General features: G+C 41.9%; 1 protein-coding gene across 5 annotated transcripts in view; it reads left to right on the top strand.

The window, feature by feature from the left end:
- Positions 1-539: 539 nt before the first annotated feature.
- WLS (Wnt ligand secretion mediator) overlaps positions 540-23,358 on the top strand; it is a 105,710-nt gene continuing 82,891 nt past the window's right edge. The window contains exon 1 of one of the 5 annotated variants that reach the window (XM_019919546.3): positions 540-893. In XM_019919546.3, the coding sequence (XP_019775105.1) occupies positions 788-893 (106 nt within the window). In that variant the 5' untranslated portion in view covers positions 540-787. Of the gene's footprint in view, positions 894-1,508; positions 1,533-23,358 lie in introns of those variants that run through there. The other 4 variants (XM_019919544.3, XM_019919547.3, XM_019919545.3 and 1 more) reach the window with 4 other exon arrangements.

The following is a 23,358-nucleotide window of genomic DNA, read 5'->3' on the forward strand; positions in this document are numbered from 1 at the left end:
GGCTGGAGCGCAGGGTTCCCCAAGGGGTGCAGTGGGGGGATTTAGCTGGCTATTTGCCCAATAACGAGGCTGGGATCAGGCAGAAGGAAGCCCAGCTGAGACTTTATTCCGCATCTCCGTGCTTTGACCTAAGCATCTATTGGGTCCCTTTAAAAGATTCTCCTCCTCTTTCCTAAAGAGAGTTCTAGCAGTTGGGGGTGGGGACCATTTCCTAAAGTCAAGGCGTAAGTTAAAGGTCTGCCGAGCTGCCCACGGGGGATTTAAATCTCGCACCAGAAGAGGAAACGTGTGGGAAGCGGAGTAGGGGGAACCCACTAAAGAACAACATCAACCCCCAAACGACACGAGCCCCTGGCGGGACAGGTTGCCTTCCAGACCCGGGAGCGGGACACCAGCACCCGCCAGAGCTCGGAGCCCCGCACTGGCGGGCAAGAGGGAGTGGAAGAGCGGGAGGTAGGGAGGGAGGGAGGAAGCGCGAGAGGGAGGGAGGAAGAAAGGGAGGGAGGCGGCGTCATGTGATCCGCTTCCCTGCTCCTTTAAGCGTCCACAGGCGGCGGAGCGGCCACAATCACAGCTCCTGGCATTGGGGGAGCCCGAGCCGGCTGTGCCGGGGGAATCCGTGCGGGCGTCTTCCGTCCCGGTCCCATCCTCGCCGCGCTCCCGCACCCCTGAAGTTTTGCAGCGCCCAGAAAGGAGGCGAGGGAGAAGGGAGCGTGAGAGGAAAGGGAGCAAAAAGCACACCCTAAAACATTTATTTCAAGGAGAAAAGAAAAAGGGGGGCGCAAAAATGGCTGGGGCAATTATAGAAAACATGAGCACCAAGAAGCTGTGCATTGTTGGTGGGATTCTGCTCCTGTTCCAAATCATCGCCTTTCTGGTGGGAGGCTTGATTGGTAAGTGCGAGAGCTGCAAACTTTTCCCCCTTTCTCTCTTTTCGGGCCCCTTCCCTCTTTGCCTCTTCGGCTACTTGTTACAGTATCACTGCCTTGCTTCTATGATCTAATTAGTCCGGCTATTGTGCTTAAGAAAGCAGAGCTCCATGGGGCTCCGTGGGGCACAATCCAGTCTAGTGGCTAAGAGAAAAGGAGGGGGAAAAGTTTTGGCCTAGTTTCAGTATCCACTTGAAAGGAAGGAGGGGGGTAGCGGGGGTGGGAATCTTAAGCATGGCGACGGATCGCGCGAGGAAGCGCTGGGTTACAAAGTTGATTGCCGCTCCCCCCGCTTTTTCCCGCGTTCCCCCCCTTTTCCTCTCGCTTCCCTCCCAATCAGCTCCCGGAGGGCAACGTAATCGACTTTATTAGGAACAACTGAAGAGTCAGAGAACTGCGCCCGGCGCAAACCCAGAGAGCCCTGTTACAGGGCTGTGATCTCTGCATGTGTAAACGCTTTGGGTTGTCTCAGCTGGGGGCTGAGAGTTTGCATTTCGGGTCCTGACCTTCGTGCCCTCAGCTTCCTCGTCGCACTCCCATCCCACGCCCCGCCGTGGCCGTCCGCAAGGTCCGAGCCTTGGCCCGGAGCCTGGATGGGGTGAGGTACGGTGGGAGAGAGTCCTTGGATGGCGCTGCGGGAAGTTGGAGAGGTCGGAGGGGAAAGGCGTATCGGAAAGGTGTTGCTTTTGGCCTCCCGCCCTCTCGCGAATCTCCCCTCCCCCACTTCTTAGAGCTCCGAGAGCCGGTGAGTCGGGAGCCCCGGGTCCTGCCTTGGCGCCTAGGAGGGCGGCCTGCGCCCCCGCCGCAGCCCCCCGCAGGTGACAGCTCCCCCCGCTGGGAGACCACCCCTGGCGTGCATCGCCCGGACCTCTCGAGCCAAACACGCTTCCGGGTGAAGAAGATGGTTTCACGGATCTTCCACTCAAAAATACTCCCTTCTTCTCGCCGTGTCTCCATCTCCATCCATCCTCCCGCCTCTCCGCACACTCGCTTTCCCCTTACCCTCGAGATTTAGGACGTCCCGGCGCAAACTTCAGCGCCAACTTCGCCACGGGTGCGGATGGGAGGCTTGGCTTCCGTATTTCGCAGATCTGTAAAACTTTGCGCAGTGGAGAGTCTACGGAGGGGCTTTCTGCGCGCGTCCCTCTTCCGGAGCCCGCGCGGCGCGGGTGTCGTCGTGGTCGTGAGAGCTGCACAGGCTTGGGCACCTCGAGTCCTGTGCTGGCGTTTTGTCTCCAGACTTGGGTTTGATGGGAACAAATGAAAGGGAGTCTGGTTTTGTAAATCACCGTAACATCCAAGCTAATTGTTTAAACAAAGGAGAGTGGGTGAACCTTCACCAAGGAGAGAAATTTCTGGAGGAGATCGTGCCTTTCGCTGTGTGTGTATCCACAAAGCAGAAGGAGGTTCGGAGTTTTCCAAGCTCATATCCTCAATTTGGGTCAAACAGCTTAATCTTTTTATTCCTGGAACCCTCCCTCCCAGCCCTCCCGTTAGGAGCTCCTGTTTAGCTACGTGCAATCTCCATGTTTCCCTGTATTGGATTTTTCGAGGCTCTTAATACATTCTCTACTGGGAGCTGAAGGCAGCCTTCTCTGTGCCCTCACGGTGATTATGCAGCGGTTACAATTACACCTCTTGTCTCCCTTGATGAGCAGTTGCAGTTAGATGCCATTGGATCTTGTGTGATTTCAGTGGCAGACCATAATTAAAATTTCTTGCACCTTGTGCTTTCAGAATTAAATTGGCCTATTATCCCTGTCTGACCTTCATCCTCTTTGAGGTTTTTGCACAAGCAGTGAACCATTACACATAGTTCCCTGGTATTTGTTGGTGTGTGTTTCTTTTTCTAAAGTTGATCTAGCCCGTTATCCACTGTTGTAGGTTTCTTAGGGCACTTCTGGAACTAGCATAATTTCTGGAATCTTAGTACTGTGGAGAAGGTCCAAGGGCACTGGTAAATGGCTGCTGGACATTGGAGTTTCCATAGGATCAGAACAGTTGTATGTTCAAAGAGGGGTTTGTTTGGAGTAAGTGGTGCCAAGGGTTGTTTTTCCCTGAGAACTTGATTAGTGACCGTATCTGATAACAATCTCAAAAAGTTAGTGATAGGTCTCGATTCCCCTCAGTAAATCAACTGATTTAATTCCATCTTTACTTGAAAAAGAAAACTATCTCTGTATTACACTTCTTGGGGGAAATTGTTGTGTACGTTGACCTCTTACCTCTCCTCCTTCCTCAGTTGCCAAGGCTGTGTCCCTAGTTCTGGCCTGAAGGCTGAAAAGATCAGATCCGTTTCACCGCAACACTTGAATAGTGGCTTAGCCTTTACCTCAACCAGTTATAGAGTAATTTTTTTTTCTGTTAAACAAATCTAAGAACTTAGGTATGCTATAAGACCCAAACATGGGAAATAAATATCAACAAAAGGTAAGTGATATGTTTTCCCTCCAAACTTCCCTAAACTGGAAAGCAGGTGAAACTAAGCAAAGGATGGAACTTCAAGAAAGTGAGTGAGTGGAATCAGTAGCTGAAGAAGAAGTGTGTAGGCTGGAAAGTCTAAGTCCAGAAACCTCCTCTTCCATGCTCCGCAGTGAGAAGAGAACTTCTTCACTGCTCAACCCTATTGATGCGTAGGAAGTCCGGTGTCTTGGGTGTGCAGTGTCTTTCTAATTCATCAGCAGAGGCCAAGTGAGAAAGTGAAATCTTCACTTTGAATTGGCCTCGGTATATAATGTTCCTTTTTGATCACTGTTGTCCTAGATGAAAGGAAACATGACAGCCTAGAAAGGGGAGGATCCGAATGGCAAAGCTCCTGATGGTAAGGGTGTAAGTACTCCACACACGCAGAGGCAAAACAAAAACAATCAACCACCACCCCCGAACAATAATGACAAACCCGGCACCCAAGGTGACAGGCAGCTTTTCAGTTAACCAACAGGCTTCAGTCTCCTCATTGGTAGGTTGATGAGTTTGAGATTCCTTTCAGTTGTGAAATTGTATGAATTTTTCAGTGCTTAAGTTTTATGTGGCATTCAGGCTGGTGTTTGGTTGTAGCCTTCTAGAATTGATGGGGAAAAATTTAAACACTAGGTAAAAAGGAAATAAGAGGGATTGGGTTTTGGTTTAGTCAGCTTAAATCCTCCCCTGCTCCAACAGCCTTCTTAGAACCAAGGGTTTTTTTGTTTGTTTTTGTGCTTGTTTTGTTTGTTTGTTTTGTGCCAGGGTCTGTATACTGCTAAGCCTTTAATGGGATTTTTCAAGAAGTCTCTGGAAAGCAATATCTTATGTGGTAGAATTTGGGGTACTTAAGAATTCAATGAATTATGCCATGCTTTTGTAAAAACTTTGAGTCATTATAAAATCATGCATCTGATTGTTTTCTTATGTATTGAGAAGGTTTCTTAAGTGGCTAACTTATTTTGTATTTAGAATTCATTTAAAAATTTAAGAACCCCTGAAGGAAAAGAAAATATTTTTAGAGATATAGCTTAATCTTTAGCCTCCTTAAAAATAAGCCTGCAGAAAATTAAAAAAATAATTTTCCTTTGATTTCACGTTTGGTGAGTTTAGTTCATGGAGAAGCAGCTGCAGGGGTGGTGGAAGGGGGGAGGGGAAGGAGACCATGTGTGCTGAAACAACAGTGCAGCCGACTAAAAATCATGAACTTGATTCCCTGGCCTATTATGTGCAATTTGCTCAGCTTCAAATTAGTCATGTCTGGGAGATATAATGGTTGGAAAAGCAGGTCACCGTTCCCACCTGTTCTAAAACTGGTAAGAGTATAAAGATCAGGGTTGGATGAATAGAAAATTATTGCATTGTTTTAAGCATACCCGTAAATTAGAATATTCCAAACTTAAACCCAAATAAGTATCAACAAATTGCCCATTATTATTATTTTAGGAAGGATTGCTTTCTTTCAAAGGCTTAGTATGTTAGCAGCCTTTTCTTGTTTTTTATTGCTGAGAGTATTATATGTGTGTATACATGTATAATACACATACATATACACACGTATAATCAGTTTTCTCAATTTTAGCATGGACTTATCTACTGCTTTTCAATGATACAGCCGTATTATTGGGCTATTATTGTTTGAATGGAAACTATGGGTGGTTTTGATTGTGGTCCATTCATATGAAGAGTTTTTGTTTCTGCTACTGTCACTTATTTGAAAGGGGCAGGATTTTAAGAAATTTAATAAAATTACAGTTATGCAGAGTATATAAGTGTTTGCTTCTCAATATATTAGGTTTTAAACTTGTTGTGGTATTTATTACATTTTAACATATATTAATAATGCAGTACTTGGCAGTCCTGCAGTGTTTGGGTATCTGTTGAGAAAAGAACTAATGAACTTGCTTTTGGTTGATGTTACTCCACAGTTTTCTGTATTTGATTCTTATTTTGTAAAATTTCATATCTGACTAAACCATGTCATTTTTTTCTTTGTTAACTATCAGAGTATCTAATACGGTTCGTAGAAGTACTGTGCAACCTCAAAATTTCTTTTGTAAAGAGTGGGAAATTTTTTGTAATTGAAATTGCATTATTTGACTTCTAAAAAACTATCTAAGCCATCTACTTGGTTATTGCAACAAAGTCATGCTAGTGCTAACAGTCTCTAATCATGCTTTCATCTAATCATTCAGTACAGCCTGTCTAGGCTTCTGTTGGAACTTTCCCTTTTCCCTGTTCAAAGTGAGAAACATTTCCTTGAGATAATAGTGTGGCTTTGTAAGGTTTTCAAGTCCCCTGCCTGGAACCCAGATCTAGACTCAAAGCCTTTCCTAGCTAGTTGACATTTTGCAATAATGCAGCCTTAAAAAAAATTTTTTTTTTAATCCATGTAGACTGAGGAAAGATTCTTACCTTATCTTCCCCATAAAGGTGTTTCTATGGAGATTTAGAATTTGGAATTGTGTGAAAGTCCTTAGCTTAGAGCTCATGTATGTTACCTACCTACCGTGCAAAATATTGATTAGAGCCTAATGTGTACCCAGCATAGTGCTACAATGCTGACTAGGGCTTAGGAAAGAGGGGACTTGAAGCCTGAGTAACCTCGGGGAGCCAGAGGTAGAAAAGAGTCCCTCTTAATCCAAGTTCACTAGCTAAAGATTTCTTATGATGAGGTTTTTAATATCATGATAATCCTCACTCATTTACTGGGAATTTGAGAACATGTGAAATGAGAAGCCCTGTTAATTATGTCATCAAATAGTTATATTAGTATTTCATCTTAACATATTAATATAACAATATAAATAATACTAAACATGTGTTAAATATGTACTGTGTGCCAGACTTTGTTTAATTTGATTCACGCAAAGCCTTGCCACATTGGTACTGTTGTACCCATTTTACATATAAGTAAACTGAGGTACAGAAAGGTCTAGAAAAATTGCTCAAGATTACCTAGCTAGTCAGGGTCAAAACTCGGATTGGATTCCAGTCAATCCAGAATTATCAACCATTAGGTGCTCCTGACCCCACTTCCCAAAGCCTTGCCTTCTAGGGCTGAATAGAAATGGTTTGAATGTAGACAGACATGATAAGTAACACTGTAAATGCAACTAATTTCTCATTTCTAACCAACAGGTAACATGTTAAAAGAAAAAGTATCAAATCTGATGATAAGTGAAATGGAGTCCAGCTGTACTTAATAAAGCAGAGCCTTGACCCAGCTAAGGGAGGACAACTTCTGAGAAGTCTATATATGCCAGTCCAACCAATTTCTTACAGGTTCTAACCAGTACCCATAATTCTATGAATAATCCAACTGGCTGAGCAGCCAAGTTCATTAGCCACAAAGTGTTTGAGTTCTGCTACCTTAAGGAAGATTACTCAATTTTATTTTCTCTAGTTAGTGGTTTTAACAAATTTATACAGTTATATAAGTCTGGACTTTTTCAAAGGAAGAGGAGAGAAGAAATCAACTGAGGTTGGAGAGGTTTTTTAGAGAGTGTGGATTGGCAGTGAGAGCAGTTGAAAGAAGAGCCTCTTACTGAAAGTTGAAAATTCAGTTTCCCCAAAGGATAATTTTTGTTTATATACACACCCATGCATAATAATGAGGGCATTTCACACCGGAGGCTTCCATGCTGACGCTGTGAATAGGTACATGTCCCATTGGAAAAAATGTTGATGGATTTTCTCTATTGAGAGATTTACTACCCTCGGTTTTGATAGAGACTCTAAGAGATGAAGGGAGACAGAGAGCATCAAGACGTGAAAAGATCGTGTCTATTTCATTTGTCTTCTGTTTTCTCTGAGGTGTTGTAGCGGTGGCACAATAGAATAGACGAGTGTGCCAGATGTGTATGGTTCCCAGAAAAAGTGCCTGGATGGGGATGGGAGTGGAGAGGAGGAGCTTGAGGCACTGAAGTTCTCAAACTTGATGATGAAATGTTTTGCGTTTTTCCCTTTTCATAATAGGGCTAATCAAAAAGAATTGATAAATAACAGAAAAGAGCAACTCATATGTTTTAGAATACAGAAATCCTAAGGTTCTTTAGCCCTTTAGCACTACCTCTCCCTCCCCTCCGTCCCTCCCACCCTACCATGTTCCACCCATAATTAAATTTTGTTGAGGAGTGAAAGCAATAATCAGAGTGTCATCTGACCAGTAGTGAGGGATTTGGCTAATTATGATTTGTTGCTGTTTTGAAGATTTATTGGGTGACTATGGAAAACATTTTACATGTATTGATTCACTTAATGAACATAACAACCTAGAGGAGCAGGTACTTTCTCCAGTTTTCAGATGAACGGGAGGCTCACTTAAGGAACTTTTCAGAGTTAACAGAGATGGTAAATAAGAGGGCTGGCATTCAAGCCCATGATCCTGAACTGAATCAAGCCATGCTCTCAAGTCTAATGCCACTCTCCTCCTATTGTTCCTTCAATTTCTATGGGAAACAAAGAGTCAAGTGTGATGAAACATTCTACACAGATTCAATAGAAGATGAAAGCTCAGACTAGCTTTTTCTGCTTCTATGCCTTTCCCAGACCACATACTCCCATCACTGCCTGGGTACTATTCACTGACCTAGTTACTTCCTATACAAATGATCCCAATTCCTAAAATATATTAACCTCCTTCACCAGCTATTGTAAGTGTTGGCCAGTGCTTGCAGGCCATGCTGAAGAGGGCTAAACCTGAGGAAATTACACCCCAGCTCCCCCCCACCACCAAAAGAAATTATTACACACAGCAAAGGGTAACTGAGAGTTGTAATTGAAAACTTGTCAAAGAGTTGCTTCGACTTGAATGCCAGCTAGACTTAGTATACACAATAGGTCCTGAATATAGCTGTTAAATACAAGAGAGGGGAATGTGGGTGGGGAGAAGGGAGATAGGAGTAGAATGTGGATTCAGGAAAGGAAAATTAAGGCCCCTATAAACATATGAGAACGTCTCTTTGGGACATAACTTATGCCTGGATTTCCAAAATCTACTTCCTATGTCACCCACTCCTCCCAAGCTGAGCTAGTGTTTCTCTCTACTTGCTTGTTTAAATCCTGGGCCTTCAAGTGCAATTTCTGCTCCCTCTTTTTCTTTTCTACTCTATTCTTTTAATATTCCCTGGTAAAGGGTGTTCTTTCTTCACTGGCCCACAGGAATTATAGGGCCTTCTTAATCTTCTAGTTAATTCCCTGGGTTAACTAAGAGGCTTTATCCATAAATACACATTTCTGAGAAAGCAGAAGAAATTGAAAGAAGATGCCAAGTTATTACATTTGTTTTGGCAAGGCATTATGATTTTTCTTTATGTAGAAGGTAACCGGTCTGTAAATGATTGGTTCAGTTTTGTTTTTGTTTTTTTTTTCAAGCCCCAGACTAAGGAGGTTAAGCTCATGAGAGCTGGTTGGGGGCCAGTTATCTGCTGCTTTTAGTTTTGGACTGAGCCCCTCCCAGGGAGAGAGTGCCTGGTCTCAGGGCAGCATCATGTAGTGGAGAGGAACTTGGCTGTAACTCTGCAGACGATCTGTGGTCTCCGTGATCGCAAATAAGTCACAAAAGCTCCTTGGTTCTCACCCTCAACTGTGCTGTGGGGCAGAGGCCTCCTATTTCATGGATGACTGTAGTGAGGAATCCACTATTATGAGGATAAGGCACCCTTTGGGTTTCTCATTGAGCCAGGCCCACCAGAGAGCTGATTCCCAGAGGACATTTTGCTGAAACCATCTGCTTAACTTGTATCTGTTTCTCCTACTTTTCTTTCTCTGTACCTCTCTGCTCTTAGATCTGGAAGAATTTAGCCTTGATGTCATTTATTTTCTATTCTTTTTCTTTCTTGAGTCACCACCACTTTGTCAAACACCTCCAGATTCATGGATCTATTTAGGCAGAGGGAAGTGGATTGACCCAAAGCATTACTCATTTTGGGTTTGAAGGTGCCCAGAGAGGTCATCCTGCTTTCTAACATGAATTCCCATTATAACTGTATGTCTCAGAATGAGCCTTCCCCAAATGGTAGATATTAATATTGTTGCAGATAACTAGCTAAAAAGAACGTGAGTCTAAATCATTGTCCTAAAGCATGCACATTTTGTTCCAGGTTAACTACTTTTGCTTTATAGGCAATTTTAATAGAGCTTGGTTATGCCATTTTCTAAGTCTACAGCAGTTGGGACAATTTGCCGCAGAAACTCACTGGCAGCAGAGAGATGTAGATGTGTGGTAGGTACCATGAGGACACAGGAAGAGAAAGGGAGCATGCCCCGGGTTCTGGGGTCTCTGGATATAGGCAAGTCATTTCACACCTAGCAGTAGCACCCCTTCCCCCTCCAGTGGCATCATTACATTATAGGCTGGGGTATGTTAATTGATTCCACTCTAAAGCTTTGTGATCTTATCACTTGCCATGAGTGCAGCTTTTTGGATCCACTGTGTCTGTCCCCTTTGGTGGTATCTGGCCTGAATGGAAGCTGTGAAGCTTGTTGCTATTAAATTGTAAAGATGAAAGGGCCTTGGAGACCGTCTTGTCCTACCTCCGAGTCCCAAGAAAGGGAAGGGGCTCAGTTTACACAATTAGAGGCAGAGCCTTGGTTTAGACTCAGGTTCTAATGCCAGTCAGCCCTCCAAGCATATATCTCTTTCTGCGTTTCAGCGTGAAGATCATCTGATTTCCGTCGTATAGTTAATGTGCAGAAAATTCCCAACTTGTGGTTCTTAAAGCTCTATTGACTTTCCTGTTACTTGAAAATAAAGTAGCAATAAACTTTACTGTCTTCTGCTTGCCTTTGTGTACTTAATGTTCTTAGCTAATTTCTGATGAAGCAATGGGATTATATGGAGTGTTAAGCTGTTCTATGTGGATTCTAAAGAATACCACATAATAATAAAAAACAAAAATAAAGCTAAATTTCTTCCTTGTTTGCTGAGCGGGCGGTACATCCCCTTTCTCCTGCTTGAGAAAATGTAAATTTAAAACTTAAAACTGTGCACTATGGTCCTTACCAATCCAACCAAAAGTGACATACATCCACATGTTTAAAGACTTCGTCAGTCTAAAGCTTCCTTGTCTAAACGTCTGTGACTAACTTTTGTGCTTTCAGGAGATGTTTGTGGCAGGCATAATTCTGAAGTTGTAGTGAGTTTAGGGGAAGTGACATGCCCTGTATTTTCTGGGTCTGTTTTACATACAGAAGAAACAACAAAGTTGCTCATCCTTTGTGTCTGCCATTTCTTCACTCTGAAGGTAATGGCAAGTAGAAAATTCAAATTGCCGAAACAGGGCTTAGAATGTTGAAGGCCTTATGCAGTTGTGTCTGACAAGCATATTTTTGTGATTTCAGAGCTGCCAATATTACAGGGTAGATTCTTCTACTTCTTTTATTTTTACTGAAACTAAGCAGAGTCACAAAGCACTGTTTTTCTGCGTCCTCTGATTTAGCTGTGATGGATTTTTTTTTCTTTTAATTCTCTCTTTAACATGCTTGCCTTCAGGTGATCCCAACCAAAAAGTTGGCATCCATATTTGTGAAACCCAGCCCTCTCTCAAGGCAGATCAAGCCTTTTTTCTGTTCCCTTTACTCCGGGTTCTTATATATTTTATCTGCTGTCATTTAGGTTAGAACTCACCTGAGAACGAAATGCCTCAAATGTAGAAAAGACACATCCCCACATTCCTTTCTTTGCTCTGCTCTGTTGAGCTAGTTCTGGCTTGTGTGAAATGGGCTCTGAGTTCAGCCCCTGCGTGCCTGGGCAAAAGGAAGTTGTAGATAAGATTTTTACTGAGGCTTTGGAAAGAGACTGCACCAGGGGCCTTGCTGTCACTTAAAGAACACATCTGTACTTAGAAGGGATCAGCTTCTTCTGAATTGTGAGGTGGCAGTGGGTGAGGTGGGGAGGGGCTTGTGACAGGCAACTCCAGGGCCTTGGACATACGTTCAGTCACCCAGTCTCCTAACTGTACAGTGTTTGCATGTTCACGAGCCAGCCTGTGTTAAATCCTCGGCCGGCATCGTTCTTTGAACATGCCCAAATGGAACAGAGTTATGCTCTATGAGAATGTGGTGTTTCTGGATAATAGTTGATGAAAGAGAAAGAAACAGAATAATTTGTAGATGCCTAAGATTTTTAAACTTAAAGTATGCTAAGGTCCCCTTTCAGTTAGCATCTTAGTTTTTTCTAGAGATTGGGAGAATTCTCTCATGTCGCTTCTCTACCCCACCTACCTGTTAAAAAAGACAAAGAGGGCTTCCCTGGTGGCGCAGTGGTTGAGAGTCCGCCTGCCTATGCAGGGGAAATGGGTTCGTGCCCCGGACCGGGAAGATCCCACATGCCGCGGAGCGGCTGGGCCCGTGAGCCGTGGCCGTTGGGCCTGCGCGTCCGGAGGCTGCGCGTCCGGAGCCTGTGCTCCGCAACGGGAGAGGCCACAGCAGTGAGAGGCCCGCGTACCGCAAAAAAAAAAAAAAAAAAAAAGACAAAGAGAGAAAATATAGTTTGGGGGAGGGATGAGCAGTAGGCTTGGGATTTGAACAAAATCAGCACTAGTATATATTTGAGAAGACAACATTTCCAGGTCAGGATGTGGTTAGGTACTGATACCAGCTCTGTCTAGGGAAGCCGACAACTCGGTGCATCTCACGTTAGAGTAACTCTCCCAGCTAAGCAGTGACGTTACAGGAATTTGGAAGTTGCCTTTAATGACTTGCGCTTCTTATAAGATTCCTAGGAAATTGTCACACTGCAAAACAACATGGTGTTGGCTCAGGGTTTTCCATATGATGTTTCTGTTCAAATGATAGACTTACTGATTTAAAGTGATCAGATTTCTAACTGCTGGTATGCGGGTTTTGGGTTGATCAATGGGTGTGATCCGGTTTGTTATCAGACTTGGACAAACCATTTACATTCTATGAGCCAGCCTCAGTTTCCTCGTCTGAACATGTTACCTGTGCGTATGTGCTAGATCCTTCAATGTATGTGAGACATTTCCCTGAATTAGGAGTCGTCACTAATTAACTTTTTAAGGATTTTTTTGAGTCATCCCATGTCTAGTTAGGCTCATGGCAGCTTATTTCTGCCTCTTAGTGAATTACATAAAATTAGAAACCCAGCAACCCTGCTTCATAGCCTTCCCATTAAGCGTAATCCATGCAAGCCAGCAGTTCAAGAAGCATGTCATCCACACATTTGGTGAATTAGAGCAGTTAACTTACTTTTTGATCCAGTTAGTGATAGTTTTCACCAGGGTTTAACTTGAATCTTAAATTTTGCCTTTTAAAATGCTTGCCAGTATTCACCGCTCTTTATAGCATATATAGCCCAGGTAGCTTGGCTTTTAAATGAATACCACTCTATATGTGGAAGAGAGATTCCATCCATGCTTGCTGCATAGCAAATCCCAGTTGTTCTGTTTTACATTATAAAATTGAAGTCATCATCCACTGGGAAATGTTTTTGCTTCTAGATATAATATAAATGACAAAGACCTTTGAAAATCAAGCTTCAAGGAAAGAAATGATCTTTTATAAAATATTAACTACTTCTGAAACCTTAGCTAGAGTTATCACACTGTATTATAAGGAATTATAAAGAAAAATAAAGTTAAAATATAATCCCTGTAAGACTATAAGCTACATGAGAGCAAGAATGGTCTAATGTGCTCATCTTTATCTCCAGTGGTTACCACAGGGTAGTGCAGTGTAGGTGTTCAGTAATACTTTTTGAAGAAATAGATAAATGCCTTGCATTTTGGACCTGTTGCAGGGGTAGCTAAAATGCTTCAACTTTAAGGTCAGCCCTAAAATTTCTAACACTCTATTCTGGGCTATTCTTTTATAATTTAAATGAGGACAGGTTTCTTATTACTTACTTGAACTTAAAAGATTATGTCACCTTCATGGTTTATATGATTAGATTTATAAAATTGTAAGTTTGAGGAGTTTTGGGAAGGGACCTTTTCTTGTTATGTTGTATAATAGAAACTAAAGCTCAGAGAAATTGCAATGAAAGAAGATTTGAACCAAGTTTCCTGACTGCTAGGGGAGTGTTTCATTACCTATGCCTAGTGTTGCAGTGATTACTACTAGGTCTGATTTATGTATTCGGTCTTTATTTGGCCATAAAGGCAGCAAATTGACTGTGGTTATCCATACTAGCTGATAAAGTCTGCTGGGAAAAAGGAACACACCCTAGTACATGAATCCTGAATATTCCAATGGGAATGTGGAACCATAATGGAATTTTGTGATTTATTATCTTTAAGAAGTAAGTGTGTTTCTTCTGCTCCCTGAGAGCTGTTTTTTAGGGGCTTCTTTAAGAAGCTCACATAATTTGCTTAATTTTCTATAAACTTTTTTTTTTTTTTTTTTTTTGCGGTACGCGGGCCTCTCACTGCTGTGGCCTCTCCCATTGCGGAGCACAGGCTCCGGACGCGCAGGCTCAGCGGCCAAGGCTCACGGGCCCAGCCGCTCCGCGGCACGTGGGATCTTCCCGGACCGGGGCACGAAGCCGCGTCCCCTGCATTGGCAGGCGGACTCTCAGCCACTGCGCCACCAGGGAAGCCCTCTATAAACTTTTAAAGATGGAAAATTCATCTTTCAGAGTTTCCCTTCTAAGAGTTTTGCAGATGTATTTATAGTTCTTGTTAGGGACCAGTAATGTATTTGTGATGTCAGCTTTTATAACTGCCCTTGACAAGAAAGCATAAGACATTCAAATAACCACCTCTGCATCCCATTGTGTTCAGCTTGTTGATCTGGTGGGTGGGAATGAATTCATCCACACGTTCTTCCAGGTTCCTGAACTGTACTGAAACGTGCTGTGTGGAATAGGTGCCTGCAGGCAAAGAGGAGCCTGGGCCTGCTGACTTTCCAGTAGAGCCAGGTGGAAAGGTGGGAACAGAGGTTTAAGAAGCAGATGTACACTGATAGGGAAGGAAGCAGAAACCAAGGAGAAAGCTACGCAAAAGCTGGACTTGGACTCCTCTTAGCCAGACCTTCCAGCTAGAGGTGGAAGCATTGGGGAGGGGACACAGAGCTGACACAAGAGTCAGGGGAGAGGAGGCGGTGGTGATGGAGAGAAAATGGGCTTGAAAGAGGCGACAGGAATTCCTCCTTGGTTGGGTCATCACATCATCATGCAGGCCTTCCCTCTAAAATAATGACGTGTGTGTGTGTGTGTGTGTGTGTGTGTGTGTGTGTGTGTGTACGCTATGAACCTATCCACTGCTCTAAAGGCTAGGTAAAACCACAGCGGAAATGGAAGTTTGCTATTCTAAATATAAGCAAGAGTGTTGCGTTCAGAAGGACTGGATAGAAATCCTGGCTCTACCCCTTGGTGGCTAGGTGGCCTTGAACAAATGATTTAAACTCAGAGCCAGAGTTTCCTCATCTACCTCTTGGGTAAAATGGGAGTGGTAGCGCTTGTGACATTGCTGTGAGGATTAAATGAAATAATCTGTGAAATGAAAAGTATGTATACAGTAACTTGCAAATTGTAACCACATAGAATATGCTACATGTTATTTTATTATTAGTCTTATTCTTTTAACCCAAGAATGATTTCCCAGTGTTAAATCACCCAGATTCCTTTGGGAGCTGACATAAAAGGTTTTCTGCCTGCTCCGACCCTGGACACAATGGTTCAGGGAGAAGTAGGTGGCTCTAGAGTTGGGTTTAGATTGCTTGTGTGAAATTATAATCTAGTGACTATAAACATGCATTTTTGTCCCCTCCTAATCTTATTTGTTTTTAAGCAAGAACACAATGATATTAAAGGAATTAAAAGCAAAGAAAAAAAATCCTCCTAAAATGCACCATTTTAATACAATTCTGTGTTAATTTTTTATTTTTTCACACTTCTGTGACTATTTCCAATTTTATATAAAAGAAATGTAAAAGCCTAGTTAGCAGAGGCTCAGACGTTTATTGTTTATGCCTCTACCAATTATGTGTTTTCTTTGGAAATTCAGCAGTCAGTTCCTCCTCTCCTTCTAAAACTCTTCTCTCATACTTAACTCAAGATTGCTTGTTGAACCATTGAACCATGGGAAATTCATTTTCAAAATCTGCTTAATTGCTGTGAGACTTTTAATTTGTTCTGGATGATGGTGCTAATGTCTGGGAACTGGGACCGAAGCCCTCCAAAGTTGTTAATTCAATCAGCCACTGTGCCCTTGCCATGCCTAATGAAGGGAGGGGGGTATCCAGACCCCTCTCACAAAGAGGCTGGGTCCCTCCTGACCACCTCGTCAAAGATGAATAAGAGGGACCCCACAGTTAGGTCGAACACTTGGGGCAAATTACCAGGGTGTCAGTCCACATTATCCAAAGCCCTGGGTTGTGCTTTCCCAAATAATTATTCAGTTGGTTTTATGTAGGAGCCCAGAGTTTTAAGGCATGGTTTTTGTGTGCATGTGTTCACACCTGCTAATCTGCAAAATTCTTTAATCACCAGCGTCTATTTGGCTGTGTCTGCAATCTGTAAGATCATAAACATCACCCCCAGACTATTGATATTCCTGTTAACCACTGAAGTTTTCCATGGCGAGACTGGTGAAAGCTTGCTCTGTCCTCATGATAAATTAGCTTGTTTATTCCTCTTCTGCTTATTTCTATCCTGCTGTTGGTTAGTGTAATGAAGCAGAAGTCCATTGTGTATGTTCATTGGGTAGCGATCCTCTGGCACCAAAGGGGGTAATTGAGTAGAAAGGCAGAATGCTGTTGGTGCATGGGAGAAGTTAACACCACATGAGGTCACCAGGCTTCAAGCTTTAATCAATGTGGACACAATGCAATTGAGATTTTGAAAAGGGTTTGTTTATAGTGTGAGAGTAAGGGTCAGTAGTTAATTTGAAATGCTGTAGGTGTGTTTTCCTTGAACCAAGAAGGTACAGAGCATGTGTCATAGAGGATTGTAAATATCCTCAAGGGAGGGATGTAATTGGGGTGGAGGCTTAAAAAGAAGGGAATTTAAGAACTTCAGTGTGCTTATTATTGACCCATCCATGTTTCATTTAAACTTTTACCATTCTTCACAATGGGAAAAAGACTGTAGGAAAAAACCCTATAAAAGTCCATAGTACAGAGGCACAGCCCTACCAAGAAACAACTTTTTTGGTTTTTTTAGAGCAATGCTTTCCTTTGGGAAGATATTTGGAGTGCTATAAAATATTGCACTAAGAGTACTTAGTAGTACTAATATTACTCTTAGTATTAGCTGCTAATTCTCAAAGAATTCCCACTCTCAAAAGTTTACATCTTTTAGGATTTTTAATTGCCGTGGCTTGAATGAGATAATATGAAAACCCTTAACCCCTCTACTCATTTATGCTGCTGCCTCTTTCCATTTCAGGCTCCAGTCTAAACCAGGCATGTCTGTCTGCTTTTTGGATTATCTTTGACATTTCTCCCCATTATTTAATTACCTAACTTTCAACAGCTAGAAACACCATGCTATTATAATCACTATTCCAATTTGAAAGTAGAGAGGGCCCTATCCTTTTGTTGCAGGGAAACTCTGCAGACCAACGTCTGGTTTTCAGAAATGACTACAGGAAAAGAATGTGAAGGCTAGGCAGAGCCAAAGACTAGACATAGACTCAGAGATGCTTTGTTAAGTGCATGTTAAACCTAGGTGATGACTTCATACTCCTAATACCTCATATTTGTATAGTGCTTTTATCCTTCTTCAAAGCACGTTCATAGAAATGATCTCATTTGATCTTAATAACAGCACTCTGAGACAGGTCAGTCCACCAGGAATATTCACATTTTAAAGTTATGGAAACAGAAATGGAGAATAGCTGGTTTGTGGTTAGTTTTGTTTGAGAAGGGTTGATTTGGTAAGATTTATTTGTGGTGGAGTTACTCTGAGGATTTGAAGATTAATTGCTACTTGATGATATAGGATAAAGTGTTGTAAAAAGCTTAGTTATTTAATATAGAGAATTACTTCTTACAGAAGTTGCTGTATATTAACCAAACATTACTTTCTGAGCTATCTTCTAGGACAAGTACATGTCACCTGTGGTCCATCATGTTTAATTTCCCCATGTAACACACAGCTGCTCCCTTAAACAATTGTTAAGCAAACATGTCAAAAATATCTCTTTGAAGGAACAACAAATTTTAGCCTGTTGAAGGTGTCCAGATATTTTGACCTTTCCCTGGGCAGATCTGGGTCTTTAGAACCCTATGGAAAATCTTAAAGAAGGAACCAGGGAGCACCTAGAGATGAGAGTGAAATTAATTTCGTAATTTTAGCTAGTAAATGGCGCTGTGGTATGGTCACCCACTTAGTAACTCTTCCATGGTATGCCTTTCTCCCTTAAAGTCATGCCAACAAATACGCATTGAAAAGCCATTTTTGGTGTTGGTATGATAGCCCATAGAATGGATTACCATAATTAGTTTACCTAATCTCCTACTGTTGGACATTGATGTTATTTCCAGTTTGGGGGCTATATAATAGCACTACTGGGAAAACCTCCCGTGTAGTTAAATTTTTATTCATGCCCTTAATTATTTTCTTAGCAATTTCACTTCTGTGAATTTATCTGAGGTCAAAAATCATGCCCATTTTTAAAGATTTTGATAATCTCCATCTCGCCCTTCGAGATCAATGATAACCTCACATATACCTCATAAGTCAATCCTGGGAGTGTCCATATCCCTGCATCTTGGCCTGGGCCCTGGGCATTAATTTTATTTTTAAAAATTTTGCTAATGTGCCAAGAATATTTTTTTCTTTTAATTTACATTTCTTTGATTACTGGTGAGGGTGAACCTATTTTCATATGCTTATTGGCTACTTATACTCTTTTGTGACTTGCCTGGTTGTTTCCTTCCTTTATATACTATTTTCAAAGTTGATCATCCTTGTAATACAACTTGTTAGAGATTAGGGAAAAAGGGAAGACTTACGGAGGAGGATGGTTCAGCCTAATTCTGTTGATAGCAGGATCCTGCATTTCCTTTGTGGTACCTCCCCTTTCCCACTCTCAGACCATGAGCTTTAGGAGAATCTTCATCTCTGACTCCAGTTATGGACATGTGACCAAGCCACAGGGGACACGTGGCTCAATTTAGTTTAATCAGAATGAAGTCTGAGATTTGTTGTGGAAGCTACCAGGAAGAGATGTCCTCTCTGTTTATTACTGAACTGAACCCAGATAATATGAGCCTGGAACTGCTGGAGCCCTTCCAATGAAGTCTGAAAATGAAACTAGTAAAATATGATAGAATTCAGTGACCGTAGAGAGATGAGATCTGTTGATATAATTTGATTTCTCAAAACAACCACTATCTAAAGACCATACTGTCTCTGGACATTTTTCATCCTCACCTTGCTAATTGATTAATTTAATTTTTGCTCAAGCAGCTTTGTGCAGGGTTTCCTTTCTTTTGCAACCAAAAGACCCAGACTGATTTACTTACTATGTCTTTGGTTTAAAGATAGGTCAATGGAGACTGCTGCTATATCGTAGAAGGTGTATTTGGAGAGTTTGCTCATGTTAGGTCTTTGGTAACAAATAAAAAATAAAATTAGGTATGGAACCAACTTCTGTTAGGCACAGCTCTTCCAACTATAGCAATAGTTGAAATGGTGTGTGTGTGTGTGTTTGTGTGTGTGTGTGTGTGTTGTGTCACGGTTGGAGCACCAACTGGCTGGTGAAGATCATTAGTGACAATTCTTGGAACTTGGCCAGGCTGTTGGCTTTGAAGAAAAGCTCATTGCAACATGTACTCCTGCTGAGCTAGATGTGTGTGTGAAATGGATGGCAAGAGGATGTCCCAGCAGCTAAAATGAGGTTCTTGATGGCATCACAGGAGAAGCTTAATGACTGCCCAAGCAGGCTAGTATTTGGGGGGATGGTTGGGAAACTTGAGTAGGTATTATGGTGACTCGAGGTTTCTTTGGGGCATCCAGAAATCTGTGAGGCAGAACAAAGGATGAGCTGGCACATGTTACTACAATCCCTGAGCTGGGTTAGTCATGGGCTACAGAAGGAATGCACACATGGATCATGCCTTTGGGCAACTTAACATTGATTAGAGAGATAAGAGCGATAAAATAAGACAGTCTGTTGTCAAGGTCAAAGTGGGTGAAATGGACTAAGTGCTCTAAGTATTTTTTAGATCAGATATAAAGATATTTTTGAAGAATTAGGGAGTTTGACCTGGGCCTTTGCAGTGTGGGTGGTCATTGGAAGCACAATTTGATGTACATAATTCAAGACAAGATTCACGTCATTCAGGGCACTGAATTAAGAGCAAGCTTAATAGAAAAAGCTATGAGTAGAGTATCAAGAGATCTGGCTCTAGCCCCATTTGCCTCCTTAGACATATCATTTAATCTCTCATGCTTCTTCTTGCCTTTGATTATTTGCTGAGTAGACCTGGTAATGCTTTCCCTTGGCAAATAAAGACAGAGGCATGTCTTTCTCAAAGCCAAATACGTTGGCTTTTTCCACCCATTTCTTTTCTTTTTTTAAAGGCATTAAAGTAAGTCCTCAGAGTCTTTAGGTTACTGGCAGATTAGAAGTTTGTTTAGATGGTGATTAAGGTATATCTTAGAACTTGGCTAAATTCTGGGGAACATACAGAGGCAGAAATCATGATAATCTGCTCCTCTGTCATGTCATGGAAAGAAAGCGTGAAGTTAATGAGTTGAGATCTCAGGGAACCTATTTCTCACCAGCTATGAGACTAGGTTTGCTTTTAGTATCTTGTCTGTACCCTACCATAGATCTGTAAATCGGTAAATAAGAGGATGTGTATGAAGGCAAGGCAATTATCTTTTGTAATGTACCAAAGACAAACGAGGTGGCACCGTTTTAGCTGAGTAGACAGGCAGGACATACATAAAAATATCATTAATAAAACAGAGCATGGTGTGGTAAAAATATTAGGTAGTATTAATTGAGCACTTACTATGTGCTAGGCAATGTGCTAAGTGTTTTATATGCATTATGTTGGCCCACTAACATGGTTGAGCTGGAACTAGAATCTTTGTTTCACTTGCTGTTTTCATGTTTAAAGGTCTAGAGAGACTGAATGATCCTTAAAGCACTGATTTGGACTTCTTTAACTCGATAATTGTATTTTCTTTAAAAACTGTAAGTTCGAAAAGCAGTGGAGTTTTGGGGACAAAACCTGGGGGTGGTTGTAAATTGACCAGAAGGTTTACAAATACCCATAAGGACGGGCATTGTGTTAGACATTGTGGGCAAATCCATTCAGCCTAGGGCCTTCCGTCTGTATTTCCCTTTGTGAACTCTTTTGCTGAATGTCCCGTCATCCTTTGTGAGGTGAGGTCCTGTTCATCCTGTCTGCTTTCACGACATAAATGTTTTAGGAACTCTCCACAGACTGGCTGGATTGTCTCTTTGGGCTATGAACAGATTGTGTGGGTGATGAGACAAGTAGGAAAAGACTCAGCAATCAAAAAAGGGGGGTGGAAATCTCTTTCTCTGGCTCTCAGAATGGAGCTTGGACACAAAGGGAACTTCGTTAATCATGCCTCCTTTGTAATCAGAATGGTGGAGGCATTTTTTTTAAACCACTATTATTTTGTCCTTTGTCTCGTCTGAGTGAAACCAATTGTTAATAGCTAATCGAGGGGTTAAAAATTTCCCAGACATGGCCAGGCAGAATCAACTTCACTTGATAAAGTAGTGGGTTGATTCTGGTTGGAACACCAAGTCAGGTGTGGTGACAGGCTTCTTGCAGACATGGTGCTGGTCTGATAGGATACCCTTGTCCAAGATCTACATGGTGGCAGCTTTGTGCTTAGTTGTTGAAAATTTCATGCATGTGTGAGAAATGGGGAAGAGATAGGTAAGCCTTGGGGGTTTTGGTGAGTTAGGATTCAGTCACTTTGTAGTACTAAGTCCCTAAAACAAGCACTGAGTGGACAACTCCAAACATCTCAATTTACTGAGCAACTTGGACAGCTTACTTGTTTAATCTTTCTGTAGTTGCTTTCTTAGAAATCAAAGGAGGATAATAATCTTTGGTACCCACTTAATGGGTGTAAAATAATGAGAATGTAAATGCTTTGAGTGCCCTGGAGATGAAGAGATAGGGAAAATTCTCTTAATGTATTATTCATATATAATATGGTAAGATGAATCAGTATGGTTTTTTTTTTTGAAAACCTGTTATTATTTTAGCACCTCCTCCCTTTTACAAGGGAGGTTGTGTGCCTTAGCAGAAGTTGACTTTGTCATAATTTTATTTGCCAAGACAGGTCCAGCAAATTTACCATGTGGTGGGTTTTCCAAGAGGAAAGGTTGAGGTTAGCCCTGTCCTATCCACTCCCTGAATCTGGTGGCGAGTTGTTTTATAACGAATTGTTGGTTGAGGGCAAGTCCAGGATAGTGAAACCAAAGGCAATATCAGTGTTTAGAAGAAAGCTGTCAACTGTTATTCTAGCTATTCCTTACCTGGATGTTTGTCTATTTTCTTTAAAAAATTGAATGGATTTTTAAAATCAGATAGTGAGAGCTGCCTGTAAATTCCAAGAAAGAGGCATCACAGTGTTATTAGGGTTGGAAGACAAAAGAAAGAGCTGCTTGATTCTTGGTCCTTTTTTAAAAACCCTACTGCCCTACCCCTTCATCTATTCAGAAGAGAAAAACATCCCCCACAAGGTCTTCCCCTCTCATCTGGTACGACCTAAATGATATTCTCTTCCCAGGCAAGATGGGAGTCTACCTCTCCTATTATGGCGATGAACTAATGCTGGTGCTTTTTGCCCAATGGAGATCCCCACCTTTCCCACCCTCCATTTGTCTGTTTTCAGCAGGAATCCACAATTTCCCAATTCTTTAGAGAAACAGAGATTCTTGTTTTGTAAGGGGCCTGGGAATTTGTCTAGTCTAACCTCACCCACACTGGGGTCTCCCCAACACAGACGACCTCCCTGGCAGCATTTTTTCCATTCCAGTGACGGTTGCTCAGTAGACAATTAAAATTGTTTAATTTTTCAATCTAGTTGAAACACTGTGATGGTTAAATGTTCTTTCTTATAATTCAATGGAAAACTGGTTTCCATTACCACATTGTATTTTCCACTCATGAATCCTGGACTTTCCTTTTGGAATAATCTAGAATATGTGCTGCTTCCCTTTTGTTAGATGGTGGCCTTTCAAATAATTGAAGATGACTATCATTTCTCTCTGACTTTCCCTTTTCCAGGTGAAAACACTGTTGTCTGGTAAGATTCCTTACCAGAATCTTGCTGTCCCTGTCTGGTGATTGTATTCCCAGTCAGGATTAAGTTTACCTCTGCTACCATGGCAACCAGCTACTGCTTGTTGTTTCTGCTTAGAGGAAACCACCATTTTCCTGTCTTCAGTAGAAAATCCATAATTCAAAAATCAACTTGTTAGTGTCCTTAGAACAAATACGCCTCTATTACTGGTGATCAGCTTCGTTCAGAGAGCACCGAGTTCTACCACAGTCTATGTGCTGGCCTCCCCATTTTAACTCATGTAACTGACGCCAAATGTACTTCGCATATATGTCTGCACTGGTTTTTCTCATTAGGAGAAATAGTGCGACCTGAGACAGAGAGAGACTCTGGACTCAGATGGATTTAGGTTCAAACCCCAGCTCAACCCTTTATTGGCTGTGACCTTGGTTGAGTTATTTACATTTTCAGAGCCTCATTTTACTCATCTCTAAATGGAGATAATGATATCTACCACTTACTGCTGTATAAGAATGAAAATCAATCCAGTTAAATCCCCTAGCCTACTTCCTGGCACATATGAAATACCCAGCGATTGGTAGCTGTTATAATCATTTACAATTTGTAGATGACAACCTGATGCCCTTTGCAGCCAGTCCAGCATGCAGGCAACTGTGATGGTTATGGATTATTCAGAGCCTGGAATCCCCGTAGTTGCAAATTCTGAAAAGGGAGTGTCGCAAATTGGCTTAGTGGGGTATGAATTTTTCTCCG

The sequence above is a fragment of the Tursiops truncatus genome, chromosome 1 (assembly GCF_011762595.2).
Source record: "Tursiops truncatus isolate mTurTru1 chromosome 1, mTurTru1.mat.Y, whole genome shotgun sequence".
Lineage (NCBI taxonomy): Eukaryota > Metazoa > Chordata > Mammalia > Artiodactyla > Delphinidae > Tursiops > Tursiops truncatus.